Below are 23,278 nucleotides of genomic sequence, written 5' to 3' on the forward strand. Positions count from 1 at the left end.
AACAAGCATACCAAGACAAATTGAAATAAAGCAATTCCCCGGAGTTCTATAGCCTTGCAATTCCCTTGGAAGTGAATTTGCTGGAAGAAACGCTCTAGGAGGAAGAGAGGGGAAAAGGTAATGTGTTGATTTTAGATATATACCTATCAGGGATGCGGAGCCGTGGAAATTTCAGACGGCTCCGGCTCCGGCTCCGGCTCCGGAGAAAAAATCGGCTCCGGCTCCGGCTCCGGCTCCGGGTGAAATGTCATGGCGGCTCCGGCTCCGGCTCCGAGTAAAATGATCCGGCTCCAGCGGCTCCGGCTCCGGCTTCTACTCAGTACATCCCCTATACGATCAATTAAATACGGGTGGAAGAAAAAAGGTGATGGGATTGGTGCACACTGCACGTTGCTTCTGTATTTGTATAACAAGGCTATTTTGAATACCACATTGTTTTACGCCTTGTACTGTCAAACCGAACTAGGTAAATAATTGTTTCCTCTTAAGAAAAGGAGCCGGAGTCGCCCCTTTTTTGACGGCTCCGGTTCCGGGCTATATTGTTTCATGGCTCCGGCTCCGGCTCCGGGCAAAATATGCCGGCTCCGGCGGCTCCGGCTCCGGCTCCGCATCCCTGATACCTATACTACCTATGCTTCCTATAGTTTGGATTTCAATTTCTGAGCTGCTGCGTGCCGTAACTCTTCATCTTCAACAACAACAATTGGGTTTCTGGATTTCTTTTATTGTTGATAGTTGATATTTTATTGATGATAGTTGATACTTACCGAGACTGCTCATATCATAGCTCCATCACCGACACAGCTGTTCAATGAGTTGTTGCAGACAGCAGAACTACCCCTGGACTGAAAGTCAGGGGGTTGAAGTTGAACTTGAAGTTGAAGTTGAGCATTAGTGAGCTGTAGTAGACTAGGTCAGAGGTCTATTCAATGCTCACATCGAGCCGGACTAGGAAATGAGCCATAAGGTCAGTTGTGGCGTGAGGATGCAGGTTTGGCAGCCCTGTGTTGGTCTAATCTTCGTTTGAACATGTTAATATTGTCCCAATATACCAATAATACATTGAATATTGTCCCAATATTCAAGAAAGGCAACAAGCAATCTCCTGCCAACTACAGGCCAGTGAGTCTGACTGCAATCCCGTGTAAGGTCCTTGAGTCGATTGTTTGAGATCACATTGTTGAGCACATGGACACAACCAAACAATGCAGAGCATGGTCTGCCCAAGGCGCTCCTGTGCAACCCAGCTGCTGGTCACGATCGAAGACTGGACGAAGGCACTGGATCGAGGAGAGTCTGTTGATGCGATCTACCTAGACTTCTCAAAGGCCTTCGATACAGTGCCTCACCGTCGACTCTTGTGCAAGCTTAGATCCCTTAGAATAGGAGAGAGGTTGGAGGTTGGAATAGGAGAGGTGAGTCAACCTGGTGAGGTTGCTGCACTGGTTAGAGAGCTTCCTGGTGGGCAGAAGACAAACAACCCCAGGCAATTGGAAATTTGGATGCACCATTGGCAAATAGGAAGCCCCCTGTCAAAATAGGAGGTTTCCTGTCCAAAAAGATAGTCCCTGGACAATTAGAATGATCTTGAACAAAAAGGAAGCCTAGCAGGCCCCCTAGACAAACAACAGGCCTCCTGGACAAAAAATAAGCCCTCTGTACAAATAGGAGGCCCCCTGATCCTGAACAAAAAGGAGGCCCTCTCGAGTCTTGACAAACAGGAGCCCCCCCCCCCTGGACAAAGAGGAGGCCCCTAGACAAATAGAAGGCACCCTCAGCAATCAGGAGGCCTTTTTGACAAATAGGAGGCCCCCTGGACAAATAGGAGGCTCTCTGTAGAAATAGTCCATTTGGCCTCCTTGACAAAAAGGAGGCCCTATGGACTGGAGAAATAGGAAGCCTCTGGGATAAGTCAGAGGCCCCCTAGACAAATAGGAGACCCACTGAACAAACTGGAAGCTCTCTGTGCAGTGTGCAAAGAGGAGGCACCCTGTACACAGGCTCTCTGTGCAAAGAGCATCCTCATGTACACATAGGAAGCCCCTTGTACCAACAATAGTCTCCTGTACAATTGGAGACCCTCTGGACAAATAAGGGGCCCTCTGTCTGTACTTACGAGAGGTCTGTTTTACATATAAGAATCTCCCTGTGCTAACAGAGGGCCCCTGTACAAATCGGAGGCCCCCGGGGCCAACAGAAGCCAGAAGGCCTCTGGATAAATCTGAGGTCCTCTGTCCCATTATCAGGATCTCTGTTCATATTGGAGGCCCCCTGTACCAACAGGAGGCCCTATATGGGCAATTCAGAGAATCTCTGTACCAGTAGGAGTCTCTCTGTGCAAATGGGATGTCGAGACTCATTGCAGAAGGAAGGCTTAGCCAGGGGCGTAACCACGCTAGAAAAAAAATGGTGCAGACAAAGTCATAGGGGAAGCCATCCTTCCAGGGGACGCCATTCTTCGAGAGGGCGCAATCGCCTATAAGGTGCGAAAGAGGGTGCAAAAGAGGGGCGCTTTCATGTGAAAGCGGGCAGTGGCGTAGTCAGGGGACCAGGGGGAACGTTCCCTCGTCAAGTTCGGAGGTCCCAGGGCTCAAGATGCCCTGCGACGCCAATTCGCCGCTGAGGGTCCACGCTGGTCATCTTTCACCTCAGAAGGGCCTCACAGAGCTCGCAAGAGCATCTTTAGGGTCCTAAGTAGCCAGCTTATCTCCAGAAGGACCGCGCCGGCTTTTGAGGGCCCCTTACCGGACTCTGAGGACTCTTGCCACTTGCCAGCCAGTTAGGAGCCAGCAGTTCAAAGGACCCCACACCTCCCAGTGATGGCCTCACATCTGACATCAGTTTCTCCGAGGGCCCCATAACGGAGACTGTGAGGGCCCTCACCGGCGTCTCTAAGAGCCCACACCGACGTCTATGAGGACCCCATGACCCACACACACAACTCAGAGCGGTAGGCGGAACTATGGGAGTACCCAAATATAGGAACGTTCCCATTTTTGGGAACGGAGTTCCCAATTATGGGAACTCCGTTCCCATTTATGAAAACGGAAGGCAATTTTTCGGCCGTTCGCTCACTAAAACTCATTTGTGCATCACGTCTCAAAAAAGTGCATGCTAATTAAAGTATCTACTAAATCTCCATAAAGTTATCTTTAATCTGACCGTTGAACAAGGAAATTGACCGTGGAATGGTATTTTAATGATTTTTTTTTTTAAATGACAGAATGGTGTAACTATGGGTTATACGACATTTAGCATGTAATTTTAAGGAAAATAAAGCATTTTTTTTTTTAGTTTGAGGTCAAGTATAATAATTTTTGCCTGGTTATGAACTTTCATAAGTTTCGACACCAGATGCTGACAAATGCAAGCGAAGACGCGGACGGTCCCGAGGTACCTAATATTGTTGACTTTTGGTGTCGGGGCGGACGACCGCGTGGAACGTGAGTGAATATAGGTACCGAACTACTGTTGTAAACTCAGTTTAAGTGGTTGAAAATTATTCAGCTGTATTTTATCAAAGCTTCTGATTTTCAGGATGAGGTTCACACCAGTGTTGCACAAGCACCTGCTGGGACGATGGTACAACGACATGTGGAAGCAGAAGAAAAGGGTGACCGTCGACAATCGCAAACTGAAACAGGCCCTGGAAGCCAACGGGAAAACCGTATATGATGCTGCGAAGCTATTCGGTGTACAATGGGAGGACCGGGAGCCACGGTACAGTATAAACTCATATGACACTGGTGAAATCGCCCGAACCTTTATTTTGAAATGACGTCTCGTTTTTTGGAATGGTGTTAACCCGCGCACCACTGAGGGGGGGGGGGGTGCCGCTTTTCTCCCCTTCTTGTTTTTCTGCAAAAACTTCTAAAACGCTTGGCGTATCGACGTAAAACTTTCAGTACCTTCGGCTGCATCAATTTGACACCTTTTGACAAAACCAGAACTTCGTTGGTACCATAGGTCGGCCGGAAATGACATCGAAATGACGTCATGTTCGGCCGATTTTGATGCGAAACATTGAACTACAGCAATTGCCCTCAAGAGCTAAGTTTTTAGCTTTTTTATAAATTTAATCCAAACCTTTTGATTGGAAGGATTCCCAAGGACAGAACCACCGCTAAGCGAAGCTTGTTGCGGTGACCCTGCCCTCTACCCTCCGATCGCGCAATTCCAGTTCTATGACAGAATTTAGAGTCCAAAGTTGAACGTGCGCACATAGTCGCGCACGGCCGGTCCCCTCACTGACTTCGCCTGGGCCCTGGCTACGGCCTGCCACCAACCGCAACCATACCTGTCAGGAGGCCCATAAATGTCAAGCGCCCGTCGCGCTTCGAACCCGGACTGTTGTAACCGGGAACGCGTGCTCTCACCACGCGGAGTCCAACGCTCTACCAACTGAGCTACGGGACCGGCCATTAGATCCGATTTCTTTGCGTGAGAGGACTCAGAATATACATGGCTATCAAACTGCTATCTCGGATTTAGAATTTTGAAAATAATATATATTTAATCTTAAGATTTACATTTAGGTATTTTTTCTTAAAGTTTTTGATATCTCAAAAAAGGAATTGATGCGATAGAGCACAACCGGGGATCCAGTCTATTTAGCTCTTGAGCTGTCTGTTTAGCCCAATATCTTCAAAAAATAGCTTAGTTATACGCATTATAGTCAAAATTTCACAATTATAATCTTTTTTAAATCTTTTTTTTCAGTACGTTTTTGACATCGTGCATCAATATAAAGAGGACCGCCGTGTTTCTGAGCTTAGACTGCATCCGATAGACAAAAGTTGAAAGATTTTAACTTTGAAATTTGAATTTTTTTTACCTGAAAGTGACCTGACCTCAGCTTTATTCAGCTGAAAATGACCTCGAAAGACACAGACGACACTGACTTTAAAATATATGGCGAAATAGACCATAAAGCATGTGTCACGTGACCGATGCATGATATAAGATATCCGTGACCAGGGATGACCTGGCGGCTGGCCTTGCCCTGAAAATCAAAGTACAAGTTTGACACCCTCAGGGTATCTAAAGCACTATTCAAGAGTGTGTAAACCAAAAATGAGCCTGATCTGATTTGTAAAGCGGCGGCCAGAGTCCAACTTCTAAACTAGCCAAATATTGATAATTTTTATTTTGACCTGACCTGTGACATCGTCGGTGACATCGAGGTTAATGAAATTAGGTTTCGGTCAGCAGTTTTTCTGGGGCTATCAGACCCCGTTTGAATTTTGACAATCGGCCCAGTAGTTTCGGAGTTAGGAGGGGGGGGGGGCTATGAATAGCCTCCCCCCTGCAGGGCGCTTTATTCGCAGACCTCAGTGAGGTGCGGGTTAATGCTTTGCGCCAGTAATTGTAATCGGTGTTATATTGCATAATTGTGCATTGTGCAGTGTGCACCTATTCTGTGATATATTAAGCCGCAGACGAATTGCCATGCCGGCGTGGGGCGCTGCGTCTCGGCGGGGCGGCGCCCGGCAGTGCAGTGGGGTCTGACCGCCGCCGGCCGGCCGTTCCCAGTGTGATGGAGACGGCCGTGGGCGCCGAGGCGGCGCTCGTGGAGCCGGCGCGGCGGCCGGAGCACCACCAGACGGCCGCCTTCGTCTACCAGGGCAGGAACCTGCTGCTGGGCCAGCGGCAGGCGCAGGTGCGTGCCGGCCGGGCGGCGGCCGCGGCCAGCGCGGGCCACCTGTTCCAGCGGTGGCAGCCCTGTGACACACGGACACCTATAGTTGCTGGCGGGCCACCTGTCCCAGCGGTGGCAGCCCTGTGACACACGGACACCTGTAGTTGCTGGCGGGCCACCTGTCCCAGCGGTGGCAGCCCTGTGACACACGGACACCTGTAGTTGCTGGCGGGCCACCTGTTCCAGCGGTGGCAGCCCTGTGACACACGGACACCTATAGTTGCTGGCGGGCCACCTGTCCCAGCGGTGGCAGCCCTGTGACACACGGACACCTGTAGTTGCTGGCGGGCCACCTGTCCCAGCGGTGGCAGCCCTTTGACACACGGACACCTGTAGTTGCTGGCGGGCCACCTGTTCCAGCGGTGGCAGCCCTGTGACACACGGACACCTATAGTTGCTGGCCTCGGTCGTATTGGTGTTGACATGCCTCCTCATTGACCTGCTACTAAATCGTTATGATATTACTGTTGTTTCCATCATTTGCTGTTTTTCCAGTGTTTTTTTTTTTTGCGCATAGAGCGGCCGTGCTGTTATATTTATTGACCATTAATGGTAACTGGATGCGCCCACAGGCCCTTACCAACACAATTCAGGTCGGCGAAGGACTCCCTGAACAAGTCACTGCTCTTGAAGGTCTCGAGCGAATCAGAAATCAAGATGAGCTAGTCACAGAGTAAGAACTCTTGCCACTCTGTCGGGTACTTACTAAACACTTCAGATGCTTCAAGTGATATTTCCTGATGTTCTGAGTCTAATTCCATTCTGGTGCTCGGCGCTGGACCGCGGGACCTGTCGTATGTCAATGAACCGGCTTTTTATATAGGGTAGGGTGGGGTAATTTGAACATGTGGGGCAATTTGAACATAGTGTGAAAAACAGAAAATTACGGAAAATCCATAAGTGACATGACAATAAGACCAATGAGGGAAATTATCGTAACTAAAAGGGCTATCATATGAATGGGGTTTAAAGTTTCAGGGAATGAAGATGTTGACGCACACTGTAAAAAATCAATTTCGCAAGTAAAAACGCCTAAAAACACGTCATTGCAACTTCATTGCAGCGCAAAATCTTGCATTGCTAGCGCCTAATTCGCAACAGCTTTTGTTGTACAATGACCTAATCAGTGCCTTCAATCCAAGAAATTTGCTTCTGAAACCTGTTTTTAAATATGCCAAAATAACTTTTAGCGTGGGGTAATTTGAACATAGTGTGAGAATTTCAGTGAAGACAGGGATAGCTCCGAAAAAACAACGCTCCCAGTTTTTTTTTTTTGCCAATATTTTCGACCCAAAGCAGTAGCAGATTAGTGATGCCAGTTTTATAAAAATTTACGTCTAATATCCGTCTAATGTCCGGCATTTTCGTTGATTTCCGTTCAAAAATGTTTAAGTCAGCCATTTCTCCAAATATGTCCGAAAATTACGCATTAATCAACACTCAAAACTGTCATTTAAATTGCTTATAATGTAATTTTACCACCCAAAAAGTGTTCATTATATTGAGAGCTTAATAGGCTTTCCATTCGCCAATCAATGCTATGCACGATTACTTTATAAAAAGCGCTGAAGTGTAGCAAGCCATCGTCCAATGTTGTCCAGTCTGCTACCTTTGTCCAGCCAATTCCGAATTGGAGATTGGACAAAATCAGAACTCCAAATGTCCAGGTTTCGATTGGCACCACTATAACAGATGCAGTAGGGTTGGGAGAGTTTTTATCGAACAAAAATGATAGACGTTCTGTTAATTGAAGAGAGGCGAATTCTGTCAACTGACCGGTGTGCAGCGTGCAGATATTGATACCTTGCAACTGTTATTTTTGTTGTAGTGTTGATTTTTCAAGTGAAGGTATGTTAAGAATTGTTCTGCCTATTTGTTTATGGGTCAAACAACATCGGTGCTGGCGAGACTATCGTTTTTATGACAGGTAAAGGCAGTATGTTCAAATTACCCCACGGTGGGGCAATTTGAACACACCGTGACTTGGTGGAGAAGTGAGGCTATGCTTTTCAAGGTATGCTCGGCTCGTCCAAAAATGAGGCTTGCATGGTGAGAGCAAGTGACCCTTGCGCTACTGAAGCAGTTTTTCTTCGTCCAGGGTTGAGCTGGAATTTGGTACAACGGAGAAGACGTAAAAATATGTTCAAATTACCCCACACTACCCTACTTTAACAGTAAGTGTAGCTGCTTGATTCAACTTTGCTCGTTGTTTCGCTTCCTGTTCTTAGTCAAGGATCTGTCACGTACCCCGTCTGGCCGGAACCAGCGACCGTCCTCCCTCTGACCGTCCTCCCTCTGACCGTCCTCCCTCTGACCGTCCTCCCACTGACCGTCCTCCCACTGACCGGACCGTCCTCCCTCTGACCGTCCTCCCACTGACCGGACCGTCCTCCCTCTGACCGTCCTCCCTCTGACCGTCCTCCCTCTGACCGTCCTCCCTCTGACCGTCCTCCCTCTGACCGTCCTCCCACTGACCGTCCTCCCACTGACCGGACCGTCCTCCCTCTGACCGTCCTCCCACTGACCGGACCGTCCTCCCTCTGACCGTCCTCCCTCTGACCGTCCTCCCTCTGACCGGGACCGTCCTCCCTCTGACCGTCCTCCCTCTGACCGTCCTCCCTCTGATCATCCTCCCTCTGACCGTCCTCCCTCTGACCGTCCTCCCTCTGACCATCCTCCCTCTGACCGTCCTCCCTCTGACCGTCCTCCCTCTGACCGTCCTCCCTCTGACCGTCCTCCCTCTGACCGTCCTCCCTCTGACCGTCCTCCCTCTGACCGTCCTCCCTCTGACCGTCCTCCCTCTGACCGTCCTCCCTCTGACCGTCCTCCCTCTGACCGTCGTCCCTCTGACCGTCCTCCCTCTGACCGGACCGTCCTCCCTCTGACCGTCCTCCCTCTGACCGTCCTCCCTCTGACCGTTCTCCCTCTGACCGTCCTCCCTCTGACCGTCCTCCCTCTGACCGTCCTCCCTCTGACTCCTCCCTCTGACCGTCCTCCCTCTGACCGTCCTCCCTCTGACCGTCCCCTCTGACCGTCCTCCCTCTGACCGTCCTCCCTCTGACTGGGCCCGTCCTCCTCTGACTCTCCTCCCTCTGACCGTCCTCCCTCTGACCGTCCTCCCTCTGACCGTCCTCCCTCTGACCGTCCTCCTTCTGACCGTCCTCCCTCTGACCGTCCTCCCTCTGACCGGACCGTTCTCCCTCTGACCGGACCGTTCTCCCTCTGACCGTCCTCCCACTAACCGTCCTCCCTCTGACCGTCCTCCCTCTGACCGGACCGTTCTCCCTCTGACCGTCCTCCCTCTGACCGTCCTCCCTCTGACCGTCCTCCCTCTGACCGTCCTCCCTCTGACCGGACCGTCCTCCCTCTGACCGTCCTCCCTCTGACCGGACCGTCCTCCCTCTGACCGTCCTCCCTCTGACCGTCCTCCCTCTGACCGTCCTCCCTCTGACCGTCCTCCCTCTGACCGTCCTCCCTCTGACCGTCCTCCCTCTGACTCTCCTCCCTCTGACCGTCCTCCCTCTGACCGTCCTCCCTCTGACTCTCCTCCCTCTGACCGTCCTCCCTCTGACCGTCCTCCCTCTGACCGTCCTCCCTCTGACCGTCCTCCCTCTGACCGGACCGTCCTCCCTCTGACCGGACCGTCCTCCCTCTGACCGTCCTCCCTCTGACCGGACCGTCCTCCCTCTGACCGTCCTCCCTCTGACCGTCCTCCCTCTGACCGTCCTCCCTCTGACCGTTCTCCCTCTGACCGTCCTCCCTCTGACCGTCCTCCCTCTGACCGTCCTCCCTCTGACCGTCCTCCCTCTGACCGTCCTCCCTCTGACCGTCCCCTCTGACCGTCCTCCCTCTGACCGTCCTCCCTCTGACTGGGCCCGTCCTCCTCTGACTCTCCTCCCTCTGACCGTCCTCCCTCTGACCGGACCGTCCTCCCTCTGACCGTCCTCCCTCTGACCGGACCGTTCTCCCTCTGACCGGACCGTTCTCCCTCTGACCGGACCGTTCTCCCTCTGACCGTCCTCCCTCTGACCGTCCTCCCTCTGACCGTCCTCCCTCTGACCGTCCTCCCTCTGACCGTCCTCCCTCTGACCGGGACCGTCCTCCCACTGACCGTCCTCCCTCTGACCGGACCGTCCTCCCTCTGACCGTCCTCCCTCTGACCGGACCGTTCTCCCTCTGACCGTCCTCCCTCTGACCGTCCTCCCTCTGACCGTCCTCCCTCTGACCGTCCTCCCTCTGACCGTCCTCCCTCTGACTCTCCTCCCTCTGACCGTCCTCCCTCTGACCGTCCTCCCTCTGACCGTCCCCTCTGACCGTCCTCCCTCTGACCGTCCTCCCTCTGACTGGGCCCGTCCTCCTCTGACTCTCCTCCCTCTGACCGTCCTCCCTCTGACCGGACCGTCCTCCCTCTGACCGTCCTCCCTCTGACCGGACCGTTCTCCCTCTGACCGGACCGTTCTCCCTCTGACCGTCCTCCCTCTGACCGTTCTCCCTCTGACCGTCCTCCCTCTGACCGTCCTCCCTCTGACCGTCCTCCCTCTGACCGTCCTCCCTCTGACCGTCCTCCCTCTGACCGTCCTCCCTCTGACCGTCCTCCCTCTGACCGTCCTCCCTCTGACCGTCCTCCCTCTGACCGTCCTCCCTCTGACCGTCCTCCCTCTGACCGTCCTCCCTCTGACCGTCCTCCCTCTGACCGTCCTCCCTCTGACCGTCCTCCCTCTGACCGACCTCCCTCTGACTGGGCCCGTCCTCCCTCTGACTCTCCTCCCTCTGACCGTCCTCCCTCTGACCGTCCTCCCACTGACCGTCCTCCCACTGACCGTCCTCTCACTGACCGTCCTCATCTGACCGTCCTCCCTCTGACCGTTCTCCCTCTGACCGTCCCCCCTCTGACCGTCCTCCCTCTGACCGTCCTCCCTCTGACCGTCCTCCCTCTGACCGTCGTCCCTCTGACCGTCGTCCCTCTGACCGTCCTCCCTCTGACCGTCCCCCTCTGATCGTCCTCCCTCTGACCGTCCTCCCACTGACCGTCCTCCCACTGACCGTCCTCTCACTGACCGTCCTCCCACTGACCGTCCTCTCACTGACCGTCCTCCCTCTGATCATCCTCCCTCTGACCGTCCTCCCTCTGACTGGGCCCGTCCTCCCTCTGACTCTCCTCCCTCTGACCGGACCGTCCTCCCTCTGACCGTCCTCCCTCTGACCGGACCGTTCTCCCTCTGACCGGACCGTTCTCCCTCTGACCGTCCTCCCTCTGACCGTCCTCCCTCTGACCGTCCTCCCTCTGACCGTCCTCCCTCTGACCGTCCTCCCTCTGACCGTCCTCCCTCTGACCGTCCTCCCTCTGACCGTCCTCCCTCTGACCGTCCTCCCTCTGACCGTCCCCTCTGACCGTCCTCCCTCTGACCGTCCTCCCTCTGACCGTCCTCCCTCTGACCGGACCGTTCTCCCTCTGACCGGACCGTTCTCCCTCTGACCGGACCGTTCTCCCTCTGACCGTCCTCCCTCTGACCGTCCTCCCTCTGACCGGGACCGTCCTCCCACTGACCGTCCTCCCTCTGACCGGACCGTCCTCCCTCTGACCGTCCTCCCTCTGACCGGACCGTTCTCCCTCTGACCGGACCGTTCTCCCTCTGACCGTCCTCCCTCTGACCGTCCTCCCTCTGACCGTCCTCCCTCTGACCGTCCTCCCTCTGACCGTCCTCCCTCTGACTCTCCTCCCTCTGACCGTCCTCCCTCTGACCGTCCTCCCTCTGACCGTCCTCCCTCTGACCGTCCCCTCTGACCGTCCTCCCTCTGACCGTCCTCCCTCTGACTGGGCCCGTCCTCCTCTGACTCTCCTCCCTCTGACCGTCCTCCCTCTGACCGGACCGTCCTCCCTCTGACCGTGTTCCCTCTGACCGGACCGTTTTCCCTCTGACCGTCCTCCCTCCGACCGTCCTCCCTCTGACCGTCCTCCCTCTGACCGGGACCGTCCTCCCACTGACCGTCCTCCCTCTGACCGGACCGTCCTCCCTCTGACCGTCCTCCCTCTGACCGGGACCGTCCTCCCACTGACCGTCCTCCCTCTGACCGGACCGTCCTCCCTCTGACCGTCCTCCCTCTGACCGTCCTCCCTCTGACCGGACCGTTCTCCCTCTGACCGGACCGTTCTCCCTCTGACCGTCCTCCCTCTGACCGTCCTCCCTCTGACTCCTCCCTCTGACCGTCCTCCCTCTGATCATCCTCCCTCTGACCGTCCTCCCTCTGACCGTCCTCCCTCTGACCGTCCTCCCTCTGACCGACCTCCCTCTGACTGGGCCCGTCCTCCCTCTGACTCTCCTCCCTCTGACCGTCCTCCCTCTGACCGTCCTCCCACTGACCGTCCTCCCACTGACCGTCCTCTCACTGACCGTCCTCATCTGACCGTCCTCCCTCTGACCGTTCTCCCTCTGACCGTCCCCCCTCTGACCGTCCTCCCTCTGACCGTCCTCCCTCTGACCGTCCTCCCTCTGACCGTCGTCCCTCTGACCGTCGTCCCTCTGACCGTCCTCCCTCTGACCGTCCCCCTCTGATCGTCCTCCCGCTGACCGGACCGTCCTCCCTCTGACCGTCCCCCTCTGACCGTCCTCCGTCTGACCGTCCTCCCTCTGACTAGGCCCGTCCTCCCTCTGACCGTCCTCCCTCTGACCGGACCGTTCTCCCTCTGACCGGACCGTTCTCCCTCTGACCGTCCTCCCTCTGACCGTCCTCCCTCTGACTCTCCTCCCTCTGACCGTCCTCCCTCTGATCATCCTCCCTCTGACCGTCCTCCCTCTGACCGTCCTCCCTCTGACCGTCCTCCCTCTGACCGACCTCCCTCTGACTGGGCCCGTCCTCCCTCTGACTCTCCTCCCTCTGACCGTCCTCCCTCTGACCGTCCTCCCACTGACCGTCCTCCCACTGACCGTCCTCTCACTGACCGTCCTCATCTGACCGTCCTCCCTCTGACCGTTCTCCCTCTGACCGTCCCCCCTCTGACCGTCCTCCCTCTGACCGTCCTCCCTCTGACCGTCCTCCCTCTGACCGTCCTCCGTCTGACCGTCCTCCCTCTGACCAGGGGGGTACGCTCCGGCTGTTTAGCATTACGAAAAGTGGTGACTGACGTTTGTGGAGGATTGTCGACGAACTCTTGTTCCGCGAGCAGTACTTACGCGCTAGCGGAAAATCCACCAATCAGCGCTCGGCAGTACTCGGCGCTGATTGGTCTGACGCTCGTGACGAAATTGCGGGGGACCGCAGCTATTCTCTATGGATCTGAATAGGTTTTTGGATTTCGGAGGGGTTTCTTTAAGGTTATATGCTGTTTCGAGCTGTTTTCGAGTTGAAATATATTTCTCATGACTGTTAGCTATATAATGGTACCATAAAATCATGATTTTGATTAATATTAGCGATGTAATATCGGCCGAAAAGACATGCTGTCATGGCACGGACTGCCGTGCGGCTGATGTGGGGCCCCTGTGCCAGCGTATGGTAATAATGGGTTGACGAAGGGTTATTGGAAACTCTTAGAGCCCCACCAGGATTCAGTATAGGGTCATCAGAGGCCGGGAACTTTTATCAGGGGACTGAGTAGGCCTGCCATAGGGGCATACATGACACATCATTGAACATGGGTCAATGTAGATCCATTAGGGGCCGTTGAAGGGCCATCATTGTTCAGTGTGGGCCCGCAATTACCTCCGATGGGCATATGCCGTGCCCCGATGGACTAACGCTGGCCCCTGATGAACCATCACCAGCCCCTGATAGGTCTACAAAGCCCCCTGCCGGGTCTAAATTGGTCACTGATATGCCCAAATGGGCCACTGAGATACCCGTACAACATCCCCTGACTGCACCTGATGGACCAATGCCGTCCCCTCATGGCTCCACCACGGCTCTTGAATGGCCTCTTCAAGTCCCCTGAAGTGCCTTTATTGGCCTAAATGGACCCCTGATTGGCTTATGTGGTCCCTAATGGCCCTATATGGCCCCCATGAGCCCTCAACGTCCCTAGACAGCCTTATATTATATGCCACTGGGCCCTGTTGGGTCAGCACCGGCCCCTGATAGGCCTGCACTGGACCCGCCGGACCTATACCGACTCATAAAGGGCCTATGTTGAGCCCTCATGGGCCTTGATGACCATACGCCGGCATGTGTGGCCCCATCATCAGCAGTGGCCGTCTATTCCATGTACCCAAAGTCTTTTTGGCCGATGTGACACCGGTAGTATATAAAAATGTCATGATTAAATGTCGTTATTACATAGTCAAAAGTCACGGAAAGAAAATCCAAGCTCAAAAATGGCCTCAAACCCAACAAAAACTGATATAAATCCCCTTCAAAAGTCATAAGTCAATGAAACGCCATAGGGGAATAGCTGCAGTCCCCCGCAATTTCGTCACGAGCATCGGGCCAATCAGCGTTGAGTATTGCCGAACGCCGATTGGTCGATTTTCGCTAGCTTGTAAATGCTGCTTGCGGATATAGTCTTGAACAAGTGAGGGTCGCGGCAACTGATTATCGCTTGTCACCACTTTTTCGTCGGGAGCGTTCTACCTGGTTTATATAGCCTTGCCTCTGACTCTGCTCCCTCTGACCGTCCTCTCACTGACCGTCCTCATCTGACCGTCCTCCCTCTGACCGTTCTCCCTCTGACCGTCCTCCCTCTGACCGTCCTCCCTCTGACCGTCCCCCCTCTGACCGTCCTCCCTCTGACCGTCCTCCCTCTGACCGTCCTCCCTCTGACCGTCGTCCCTCTGACCGTCGTCCCTCTGACCGTCCTCCCTCTGACCGTCCCCCTCTGATCGTCCTCCCGCTGACCGGACCGTCCTCCCTCTGACCGTCCCCCTTTGACCGTCCTCCGTCTGACCGTCCTCCCTCTGACCAGGGGGGTACGCTCCGGCTGTTTAGCATTACGAAAAGTGGTGACTGACGTTTGTGGAGGATTGTCGACGAACTCTTGTTCCGCGAGCAGTACTTACGCGCTAGCGGAAAATCCACCAATCAGCGCTCGGCAGTACTCGGCGCTGATTGGTCTGACGCTCGTGACGAAATTGCGGGGGACCGCAGCTATTCTCTATGGATCTGAATAGGTTTTTGGATTTTGGAGGGGTTTCTTTAAGGTTATATGCTGTTTCGAGCTGTTTTCGAGTTGAAATATATTTCTCATGACTGTTAGCTATATAATGGCACCATAAAATCATGATTTTGATTAATATTAGCGATGTAATATCGGCCGAAAAGACATGCTGTCATGGCACGGACTGCCGTGCGGCTGATGTGGGGCCCCTGTGCCAGCGTATGGTAATAATGGGTTGACGAAGGGTTATTGGAAACTCTTAGAGCCCCACCAGGATTCAGTATAGGGTCATCAGAGGCCGGGAACTTTTATCAGGGGACTGAGTAGGCCTGCCATAGGGGCATACATGACACATCATTGAACATGGGTCAATGTAGATCCATTAGGGGCCGTTGAAGGGCCATCATTGTTCAGCGTGGGCCCGCAATTACCTCCGATGGGCATATGCCGTGCCCCGATGGACTAACGCTGGCCCCTGATGAACCATCACCAGCCCCTGATAGGTCTACAAAGCCCCCTGCCGGGTCTAAATTGGTCACTGATATGCCCAAATGGGCCACTGAGATACCCGTACAACATCCCCTGACTGCACCTGATGGACCAATGCCGTCCCCTCATGGCTCCACCACGGCTCTTGAATGGCCTCTTCAAGTCCCCTGAAGTGCCTTTATTGGCCTAAATGGACCCCTGATTGGCTTATGTGGTCCCTAATGGCCCTATATGGCCCCCATGAGCCCTCAACGTCCCTAGACAGCCTTATATTATATGCCACTGGGCCCTGTTGGGTCAGCACCGGCCCCTGATCGGCCTGCACTGGACCCGCCGGACCTATACCCAGGGTTACTTTTACAGGAAAAGTTGAGAGGGGGAATAAAGTTCGGGGCAAAGGCGGATCCAGGGGCATCTGAAAGGGGGGTGGGCGGCAATACCATTAGGTTTTTCGTTAGGATGGAGCCCGCAGAACCTTACCTACCCCCAAATCCTATTCTTTCCTCGGGTTTCAGCCACTTTATTTTGGAAGGTTGCCAAAAAATAATTTTGCTAAAAAATATACGCACCTACCTTGGCTGTAAGGGGCGGGGGAGGTCCCAACTTGACTGCGCCCTTGCAAATGCCAATCAGTAGTATCAACCTATCAGTGGTATCAATAACTAGTAGGTATACCCCGGCCAAACATTAAGTAACGCCTTTCTTAAGAGAGAGGTTAATCCGCGCCCTGATTGGAGGTCATTTTGGCCCCCATGTGGGTTTTCTTGAAAAGCGAAAAACGGCGGCGCGCAGCGCCGCCAAATTTTTAGTACCTTACCGGGCATCAATTTGAAACCTTCGCACAAAATTTCAAGTCTTAGGTCACCTTAGGTCAGGAGTAATTGATGTCAAACTGTTCGAGCAAAAATGAGCAAAAAACATGAAATTCTTAAACGCTCACAAAAGCTACAGTTAACGAGCAATTCCAAAGTTCTTTGTGTGGTCGTGTATGTAGAGAAACGACGGCGCTACAAAACTGCAACCTCTTCAACTACAAGGTGGGCAGTGATATCCGAACAAAAACTAATGAAGCACAAAACTTGAATTATTACTATTAGTATTAGTGAGCAGTGAAAGTTCCATTGGGAAAGCCGGCTGTGATGAGGTACATTTTTTTTTGCGCCCTGCTCTGCATGCAAAGCAGATGAACGTGAATGCTGCATAAAGAGAAAAGTCATTTATTACTCAAAGCTTTAATGCCTATGGGACAAAAATAACGTTGTTTTTCCTTCAATGATTCCGGTTTGGAGGATGGTTAAACACGGCCATTGTCATATTGGGACAAAAATTTTAGATGTCTGGCCTTGGCGTCGATGAAAAAGTGAAAATAATCGTGAATAAATGGGTCGTTTCTGAGAAAGAACACAGAATATAAAAGGGGGTCCAAAAGGGGGTCACCTTCTTTTTGCGTCAAAGGAGGGGCCATGGCCCATTGCCCCCCTCCCCCTGTATCCACCCTTGGTTCGGAGAGGTAATCCCGTCCCCCGCCGGTTTCTACGCCGACGCCTGTACCGATATGTCAGTGATTGCGAAAAGACGGAAGAGACAAGACAAGAGACGGTCCCACCGACTATCCGATCGGTATCGGGTCAAATCTGGAGTTCCTGCTGCACTGAACGTAAAATGGTTGGATGGAACCGAAAATTGAAAATTAATAATTATCTTAACGCCAGCAACGTTGATTGATGACGAGAATCTGATTAACGATGGCTATAGAATCTGAATAGCGAATTGATTGAAAATGGGCTCCAAAATAAATTTGAAAGGGGGAAATTCCCCTTTCCCTCCCTAGCCGTTCAGACACGATTTGAAAGGGGGAGCGGAATTTTCGAAGGGGGGAAATTCCCCTCTTCCCCCCCTTTAAAAGTAACCCTGCCTATACCGACTCATAAAGGGCCTATGTTGAGCCCTCATGGGCCTTGATGACCATACGCCGGCATATGTGGCCCCATCATCAGCAGTGGCCGTCTATTCCATGTACCCAAAGTCTTTTTGGCCGATGTGACACCGGTAGTATATAAAAATGTCATGATTAAATGTCGTTATTACATAGTCAAAAGTCACGGAAAGAAAATCCAAGCTCAAAAATGGCCTCAAACCCAACAAAAACTGATATAAATCCCCTTCAAAAGTCATAAGTCAATGAAACGCCATAGGGGAATAGCTGCAGTCCCCCGCAATTTCGTCACGAGCATCGGGCCAATCAGCGTTGAGTATTGCCGAACGCCGATTGGTCGATTTTCGCTAGCTTGTAAATGCTGCTTGCGGATATAGTCTTGAACAAGTGAGGGTCGCGGCAACTGATTATCGCTTGTCACCACTTTTTCGTCGGGAGCGTTCTACCTGGTTTATATAGCCTTGCCTCTGACTCTGCTCCCTCTGACCGTCCTCCCTCTGACCGTCCCCCCATCTGACCGTCCCCCCTCTGACCGTCCTCCCACTGACCGTCCTCCCTCTGACCGTCCTCCCTCTGACCGTCCTCCCTCTGACCGGACCGTCCTCCCTCTGACCGTCCTCCTTCTGGCCGGACCGTCCTCCCTCTGACCGTCCTCCTTCTGACCGACCGTCCTCCCTCTGACCGGACCGTCCTCCCTCTGACCGTCCTCCCTCTGACCCGCCGTGCTGGCAGCGTCATCAAGACGTCGCTCATGTTCGACGCCACCCAGGAGAAGCTGTCCAAAGTGATCGACGTGACGCGGCTGGGCCTGCCGCAGCCGGTGCAGTACGGCGTGCCGGAGCTCCGCTCCAAGTGAGTTGTCGCTGCCGACGGGCCCGGCCGCCGGCCGCCAGTCGGCTGCGGTACCTATCCAGCGCGCTGACTATTTCGTCTCTGCGCCATTGTCATGCCTCTCGTTATCTTCCGTTATCGCGTGTTATGTATATCAGTGTGATTGTGCTTAATTCAGTATATGGGCGTATTTCCTAAAATAAGGTTAATAATCTTTTGAAGTGCGGTTGTTTTGCGTATCGCTGACCGGTGTCGGTGCGGCCGCAGCCGCTCGCTGCTGTCTGGCCTGCTGAGTCTGTGTGAGCGGCTGGCAGTGCGGCTGGACGGGTTCCAGTCGCGGCTGACGCTCTACCGGCCGCTGCTCAGCGCCACCCACGTCACGTGAGTCCCGCCACTGAGTGCTGGCCGGCGGCGGCACCAGTGCCACAGTCGCGCGGGCGAACCGCGTGCCCACTGCCGGCGCACCTGTGCCGCGCTTCATAAACTAGTTACCAACGCTGTCTGCACTGCTAAACCATTTGTGTCCCGCCGCGTGGTCCGCCCATATATATAGTTGTAAGTTGTTCCTGTCATCTTCGATTGAACGGCTGCCACCGGACTGACCCGGACTGACCGACTGACCCGGGCTGACCCGCACATACGGATTGACCCGGACTGCCGCTAGCCTGTGTAGCCCCTGACGCGTTTTGTTTGGTTGTTTTGTAAAGGCGCTTCCATGTAACTTGTAAGCGTTAGCTTTTGAGCCGATCCGCCATGTAATCGTTACTGCATTGATCAATGAAATAGTAAAATACTTGGTGCGTGCGTGCGTGTCTGTGCCGCTGACCTGCGTGTCTGTGCCGCTGAGCTGTATCGCTCTGTGCCGCTGACCTGTATCGCTCTGTGTCGCCGTTCTGTGTGTGCCGCTGACCTGTATCGCTCTGTGCCGCTGACCTGTATCGCTCCGTACCGTTGACCTGTGTCGCTCTGTGTCGCTGAGCTGTATCGCTCTGTGCCGCTGACCTGTGTCGCTCTGTGTCGCTGTTCTGTGTGTGTGCCGCTGGCCTGTATCGCTCTGTGCCGCTGACCTGTGCCGCTGACCTGTATCGCTCTGTGCCGCTGACCTGTATCGCTCTGTGCCGCTGACCTGTGTCGCTCTGTGTCGCTGTTCTGTGTGTGTGCCGCTGACTTGTATCGCTCTGTGCCGCTGACCTGTGTGTGTGCCGCTGACCTGTATCGCTCTGTGCCGCTGACCTGTATCGCTCTGTGTCGCTGACCTGTGTCGCTCTGTGCCGCTGAACTGTGTCGCTGACCTGTGCCGCTGACCTGTATCGCTCTGTGCCGCTGACCTGTATGTGTCTGTGTCGCTGACCTGTGTCGCTCTGTGTCGCTGACCTGTATGTGTCTGTGCCGCTGACCTGTATCGCTCTGTGTCGCTGACCTGTGTCGCCCTGTGTCGCTGTTCTGTGTGTGTCTGTGTCGCTCTGTGCCGCTGACCGGTGTCGCTCTGTGCCGCTGACCTGTGCCGCTGACCTGTGCTGCTGACCTGTGTCGCTCTGTGCCGCTGACCTGTGTCGCTCTGTGCCGCTGACCTGTGTGTGTCTGTGTCGCTCTGTGCCGCTGACCGGTGTCGCTCTGTGCCGCTGACCTGTATCGCTCTGTGTCGCTCTGTGCCGCTGACCTGTATCGCTCTGTGCCGCTGACCTGTATCGCTCTGTGTCGCTCTGTGCCGCTGACCTGTGTCGCTCTGCGCCGCTGACCTGTATCGCTCTGTGTCGCTGACCTGTGTCGCCCTGTGTCGCTGACCTGTGTCGCTCTGTGCCGCCGCTCCAGCTCGGACGGCCACCGTCTGCTGGTGAGCCGTCGGCCCGAGCTGGCACTGATGGCCGACAGGCCGCTGCCGGCGCCGGCGCCCGCCCAGGCCGTGGAGGCCAGTCGCGCCGCGGCCGCGCCCCAGCTGGAGCCCGTCAGTCCGTTCGTGCACCTGCACAGCGTGCACGACTACCAGTGGCGGGACGTGGCGCGTGAGTCGGGCGGGACGCGGCGCGCGAGTCGGCACAGCCGCGGACACAGACTCTCACAGGCCGATCCAGACAGGAGGGCGCCGACGCTGCCGGGGATATACCCACAAAACGTGTCCCCAAATTACAGATGCTCCTCAGATTCCGATATCGTAGAGCGTGGACGAGGTCAGAGGAGGGGGTAATACCATGGTAGGGGGAGTCCGGGGGTATCTGGTAACGGGTGGCAATCACAATAGTACCACCTGATATAATGAACCAGGTATAATGAACATGGTATAATGAACCAGGTTTAAATTGCAGCTCCGGCAAATGATTTGTGGTATCGTATGAGCATTTCTATTTGCATACCATCGTTAGAAATCATACCTTTATTCACTTTATTATAACCCTCGCCCCGCTGGGCGGCAATTTTGCCCCCCCCCCCCTGTGGTTTTTCCTGAATAGGAAGAAAACGGTGGCGCGCAGCGCCGCCAAATTTTCAGTACCATCCCGGGCATCAATTTGACACCTTAACACGAAATTTCAAGTCTTAAGTCACCTTAGGTCAGGAGTTATTGAGGTCAAACTGAGGTCATCGGTTCGGGCAAAAATGAGCAAAACATATGAAATCTTGAAACGCTCACAAAAGCTACAGTTACCAAGGAATTTCAAAGTTCTTCACATGGTCATTGAGAGAAAAAATGGCGCTACAAAACTGTTTCCTCGGATTTTCAAAATTTGGAATTTTGACCCCCAAAATTAAAAAAGTTGATTTTTAAGAAAATTGTCAAAAAACCCAAAAGTTTTTAGAATTTCGAAAAAAAACGTAATATATGTGATAGTCCTTGGCTCTTCTACATACATACCAAATCTTAGATCGATACCTCCTTTTTTGGCCAAGTTATAGCGAAAAGCACTGTTCAAAATTGATGACGTCAAATTTTTTAGCTCAATTTTTTTAGCAATTCTAGACCACGTAGCGCAAAACAAAGACCACCATTGAACTCCCCGTGACGAGCAGCATCGAATGGATACCCATTTTATGCAAAAATATTAACTTTGATATTTGACCTGATTTGACCTGACCTTGACCTGACCTTCACCAGAACATAATCTAAACTGGCCCCAAAGGCTGCCTGATCCACATAATCGCATTTGGCATATGAAATGGACCATAAAACATGCATCACATGATATTTTCATATTGTGACCCTCAGTGACCTGACCTCTGTGACCTGACCTGGTATCAGTGACCTCAAATAGCAGAATATGTGTTTGACAAACAATTCCCAATCGATGATTTTCAATGGATTGCATTTTACTCGATTTTACAGCGCATTTCTTGAAATGCCTGTAAACGGTGAAAATTCGAAATTTGACCTGACCTGTGACGTCATTTGTTTGACCTAGGTCAATGAAATTGGGTCACAAGGTAGTTCCCTGTTGGGGCTATTTAACGCCGTTTGCTGCTTGTCGCTATGTTGCGTGGTTCTCGGCAAACCCCAATACGTGGCGCGGGATAAAATTAATAGTAGGATATCGTTAAGAATGATCCGCAGAAAACTCCTCTGGCAGCGTTGTCTGATCTCCCCCCTGACCTGATAGCGGTGTCTGACCCCTCTGCCCCCCCTGACAGCGGTGTCTGACCCCTCTGCCCCCCCCCCCCGACAGCGGTGTCTGCCGGCTGCCGACACCGGTACGTGCACACCCTGTTCCTGGCCTGGAACGGCCGCATCAAGAAGTGGGTCGACGACGACCAGCTGGGCGCGCTCTCTGTGATGAGCATGCACGCGGCGGCGGTCAACATGGCGCGACAGCAGGTCGGTGGCGTTCGCGGGGCGCCGGCGGTCTGACCCTCCCGGTCGGCGGGGCGCCGGCAGCCCCAGTCCAGCCCAGCCCAGCCCACCCGGTCCCTGACACCGGGCAGTGCCGCGCTCCAACGGCTGACTCCGCCGGCAGAGCCTTCTGATATCAACTGGATCAGTCGCCGTTGCTATCAATGATAAAATATCGCATATATTGTCTTATAAAGTAGTTTATCTAACTTCGCAAACAATAAACAATCGATTACGGGACAAATTCAGTCTCATTAAAGAATTTACATCATTGAACGAATTATCAAGAGCAATTTTTAAGTTTAATATTAGTTCAACTTCAAGTTTAGTTTAGTTCAAGTTCAAGTTTAGTTAAGTTAAAGTTCAAAAGCTGTGTTCCAGCCTGAAATGCTGGAGTTATAGCCTTTAGCCTTATGCGGATAAGGACACAAGGCGTATAGTTTTAGGCCTTATTTGTTGTGTTCGCCGCCGACTGGTGCCGGTGGTGCAGTGTGCCGCCGTCCCCCTGGGACTGGTGCCGGTGGTGCAGTGTGCCGCCGTCCCCCTGGGACTGGTGCCGGTGGTGCAGTGTGTCGCCGACTGGTGCCGGTGGTGCCGTGTGCCGCCGTCTGGTGCCGGTGGTGCAGTGTGCCGCCGACTGGTGCCGGTGGTGCAGTGTGTCGCCGACTGGTGCCGGTGGTGCAGTGTGCCGCCGACTGGTGCCGGTGGTGCAGTGTGCCGCCGACTGGTGCCGGTGGTGCAGTGTGCCGCCGACTGGTGCCGGTGGTGCAGTGTGCCGCCGACTGGTGCCGGTGGTGCAGTGTGCCGCCGTCCCCCTGGGACTGGTGCCGGTGGTGCAGTGTGCCGCCGTTCCCCTGGTGCCGGCTCTGACGGCGCCGCTGCTGCCCACAGGCGGGGCCCGGCCGGCCGGCCGTGGTGCAGTGTGTGGCCACCGACGGCCGGCTCTTCAAGCGGTCGGTGCTGCAGCTGAACACGCAGGCGGTGCCGGACCCGACCAGCGGCGAGGTCAGCACCCGGCACCAGCTGAAGAACCTGCTGTGGACCGAACCGGCCGCGCCGCTGTACGAGCGCTGCGCCTACACGGACGGACGGCCGCTGCTGGCCGGCTACAACGCAGAGGTGTTCGCCCGACTGCTGGCACTGTATATGAACGGCCTGCTGGCCCGCACCGTGCCCGACCTCAACTGATAATACATGGCGATAGATGGACGCTGGTGTCGGGGCACGGGGATGGAGAGAGGGAGAGAGAGAGAGAGAGAGAGAGAGAGAGAGAGAGAGAGAGAGAGAGAGAGAGAGACAGACAGAGACAGAGACAGAGACAGAGACAGAGACAGAGACAGAGACAGAGACAGAGACAGAGACAGAGACAGAGACAGAGGGAGCTGTTCAGTCGCCGGTGTTACCGTCAGGCGCTGTTCA

General features: G+C 54.1%; 1 protein-coding gene across 1 annotated transcript; it reads left to right on the forward strand.

Annotated features, from left to right (window-relative positions):
• Window positions 1-1,082: 1,082 nt before the first annotated feature.
• On the forward strand, window positions 1,083-23,066 carry LOC122385073 (39S ribosomal protein L37, mitochondrial-like). Its single transcript, XM_043373065.1, has 9 exons — window positions 1,083-1,122; window positions 3,538-3,720; window positions 5,533-5,659; window positions 6,271-6,371; window positions 17,944-18,063; window positions 18,310-18,423; window positions 19,855-20,045; window positions 21,696-21,844; window positions 22,751-23,066. The coding sequence occupies exons 2-9, from the start codon at window positions 3,539-3,541 to the stop codon at window positions 23,045-23,047; spliced, it is 1,281 nt and encodes a 426-aa protein (XP_043229000.1). The 5' UTR covers window positions 1,083-1,122; window position 3,538; the 3' UTR covers window positions 23,048-23,066.
• The last annotated feature ends 212 nt before the right edge of the window (window positions 23,067-23,278 follow it).

Source organism: Amphibalanus amphitrite, unplaced genomic scaffold, assembly GCF_019059575.1.
Source record: "Amphibalanus amphitrite isolate SeventyFive unplaced genomic scaffold, NRLGWU_Aamphi_draft 000207F_arrow, whole genome shotgun sequence".
Classification (NCBI taxonomy): domain Eukaryota; kingdom Metazoa; phylum Arthropoda; class Thecostraca; order Balanomorpha; family Balanidae; genus Amphibalanus; species Amphibalanus amphitrite.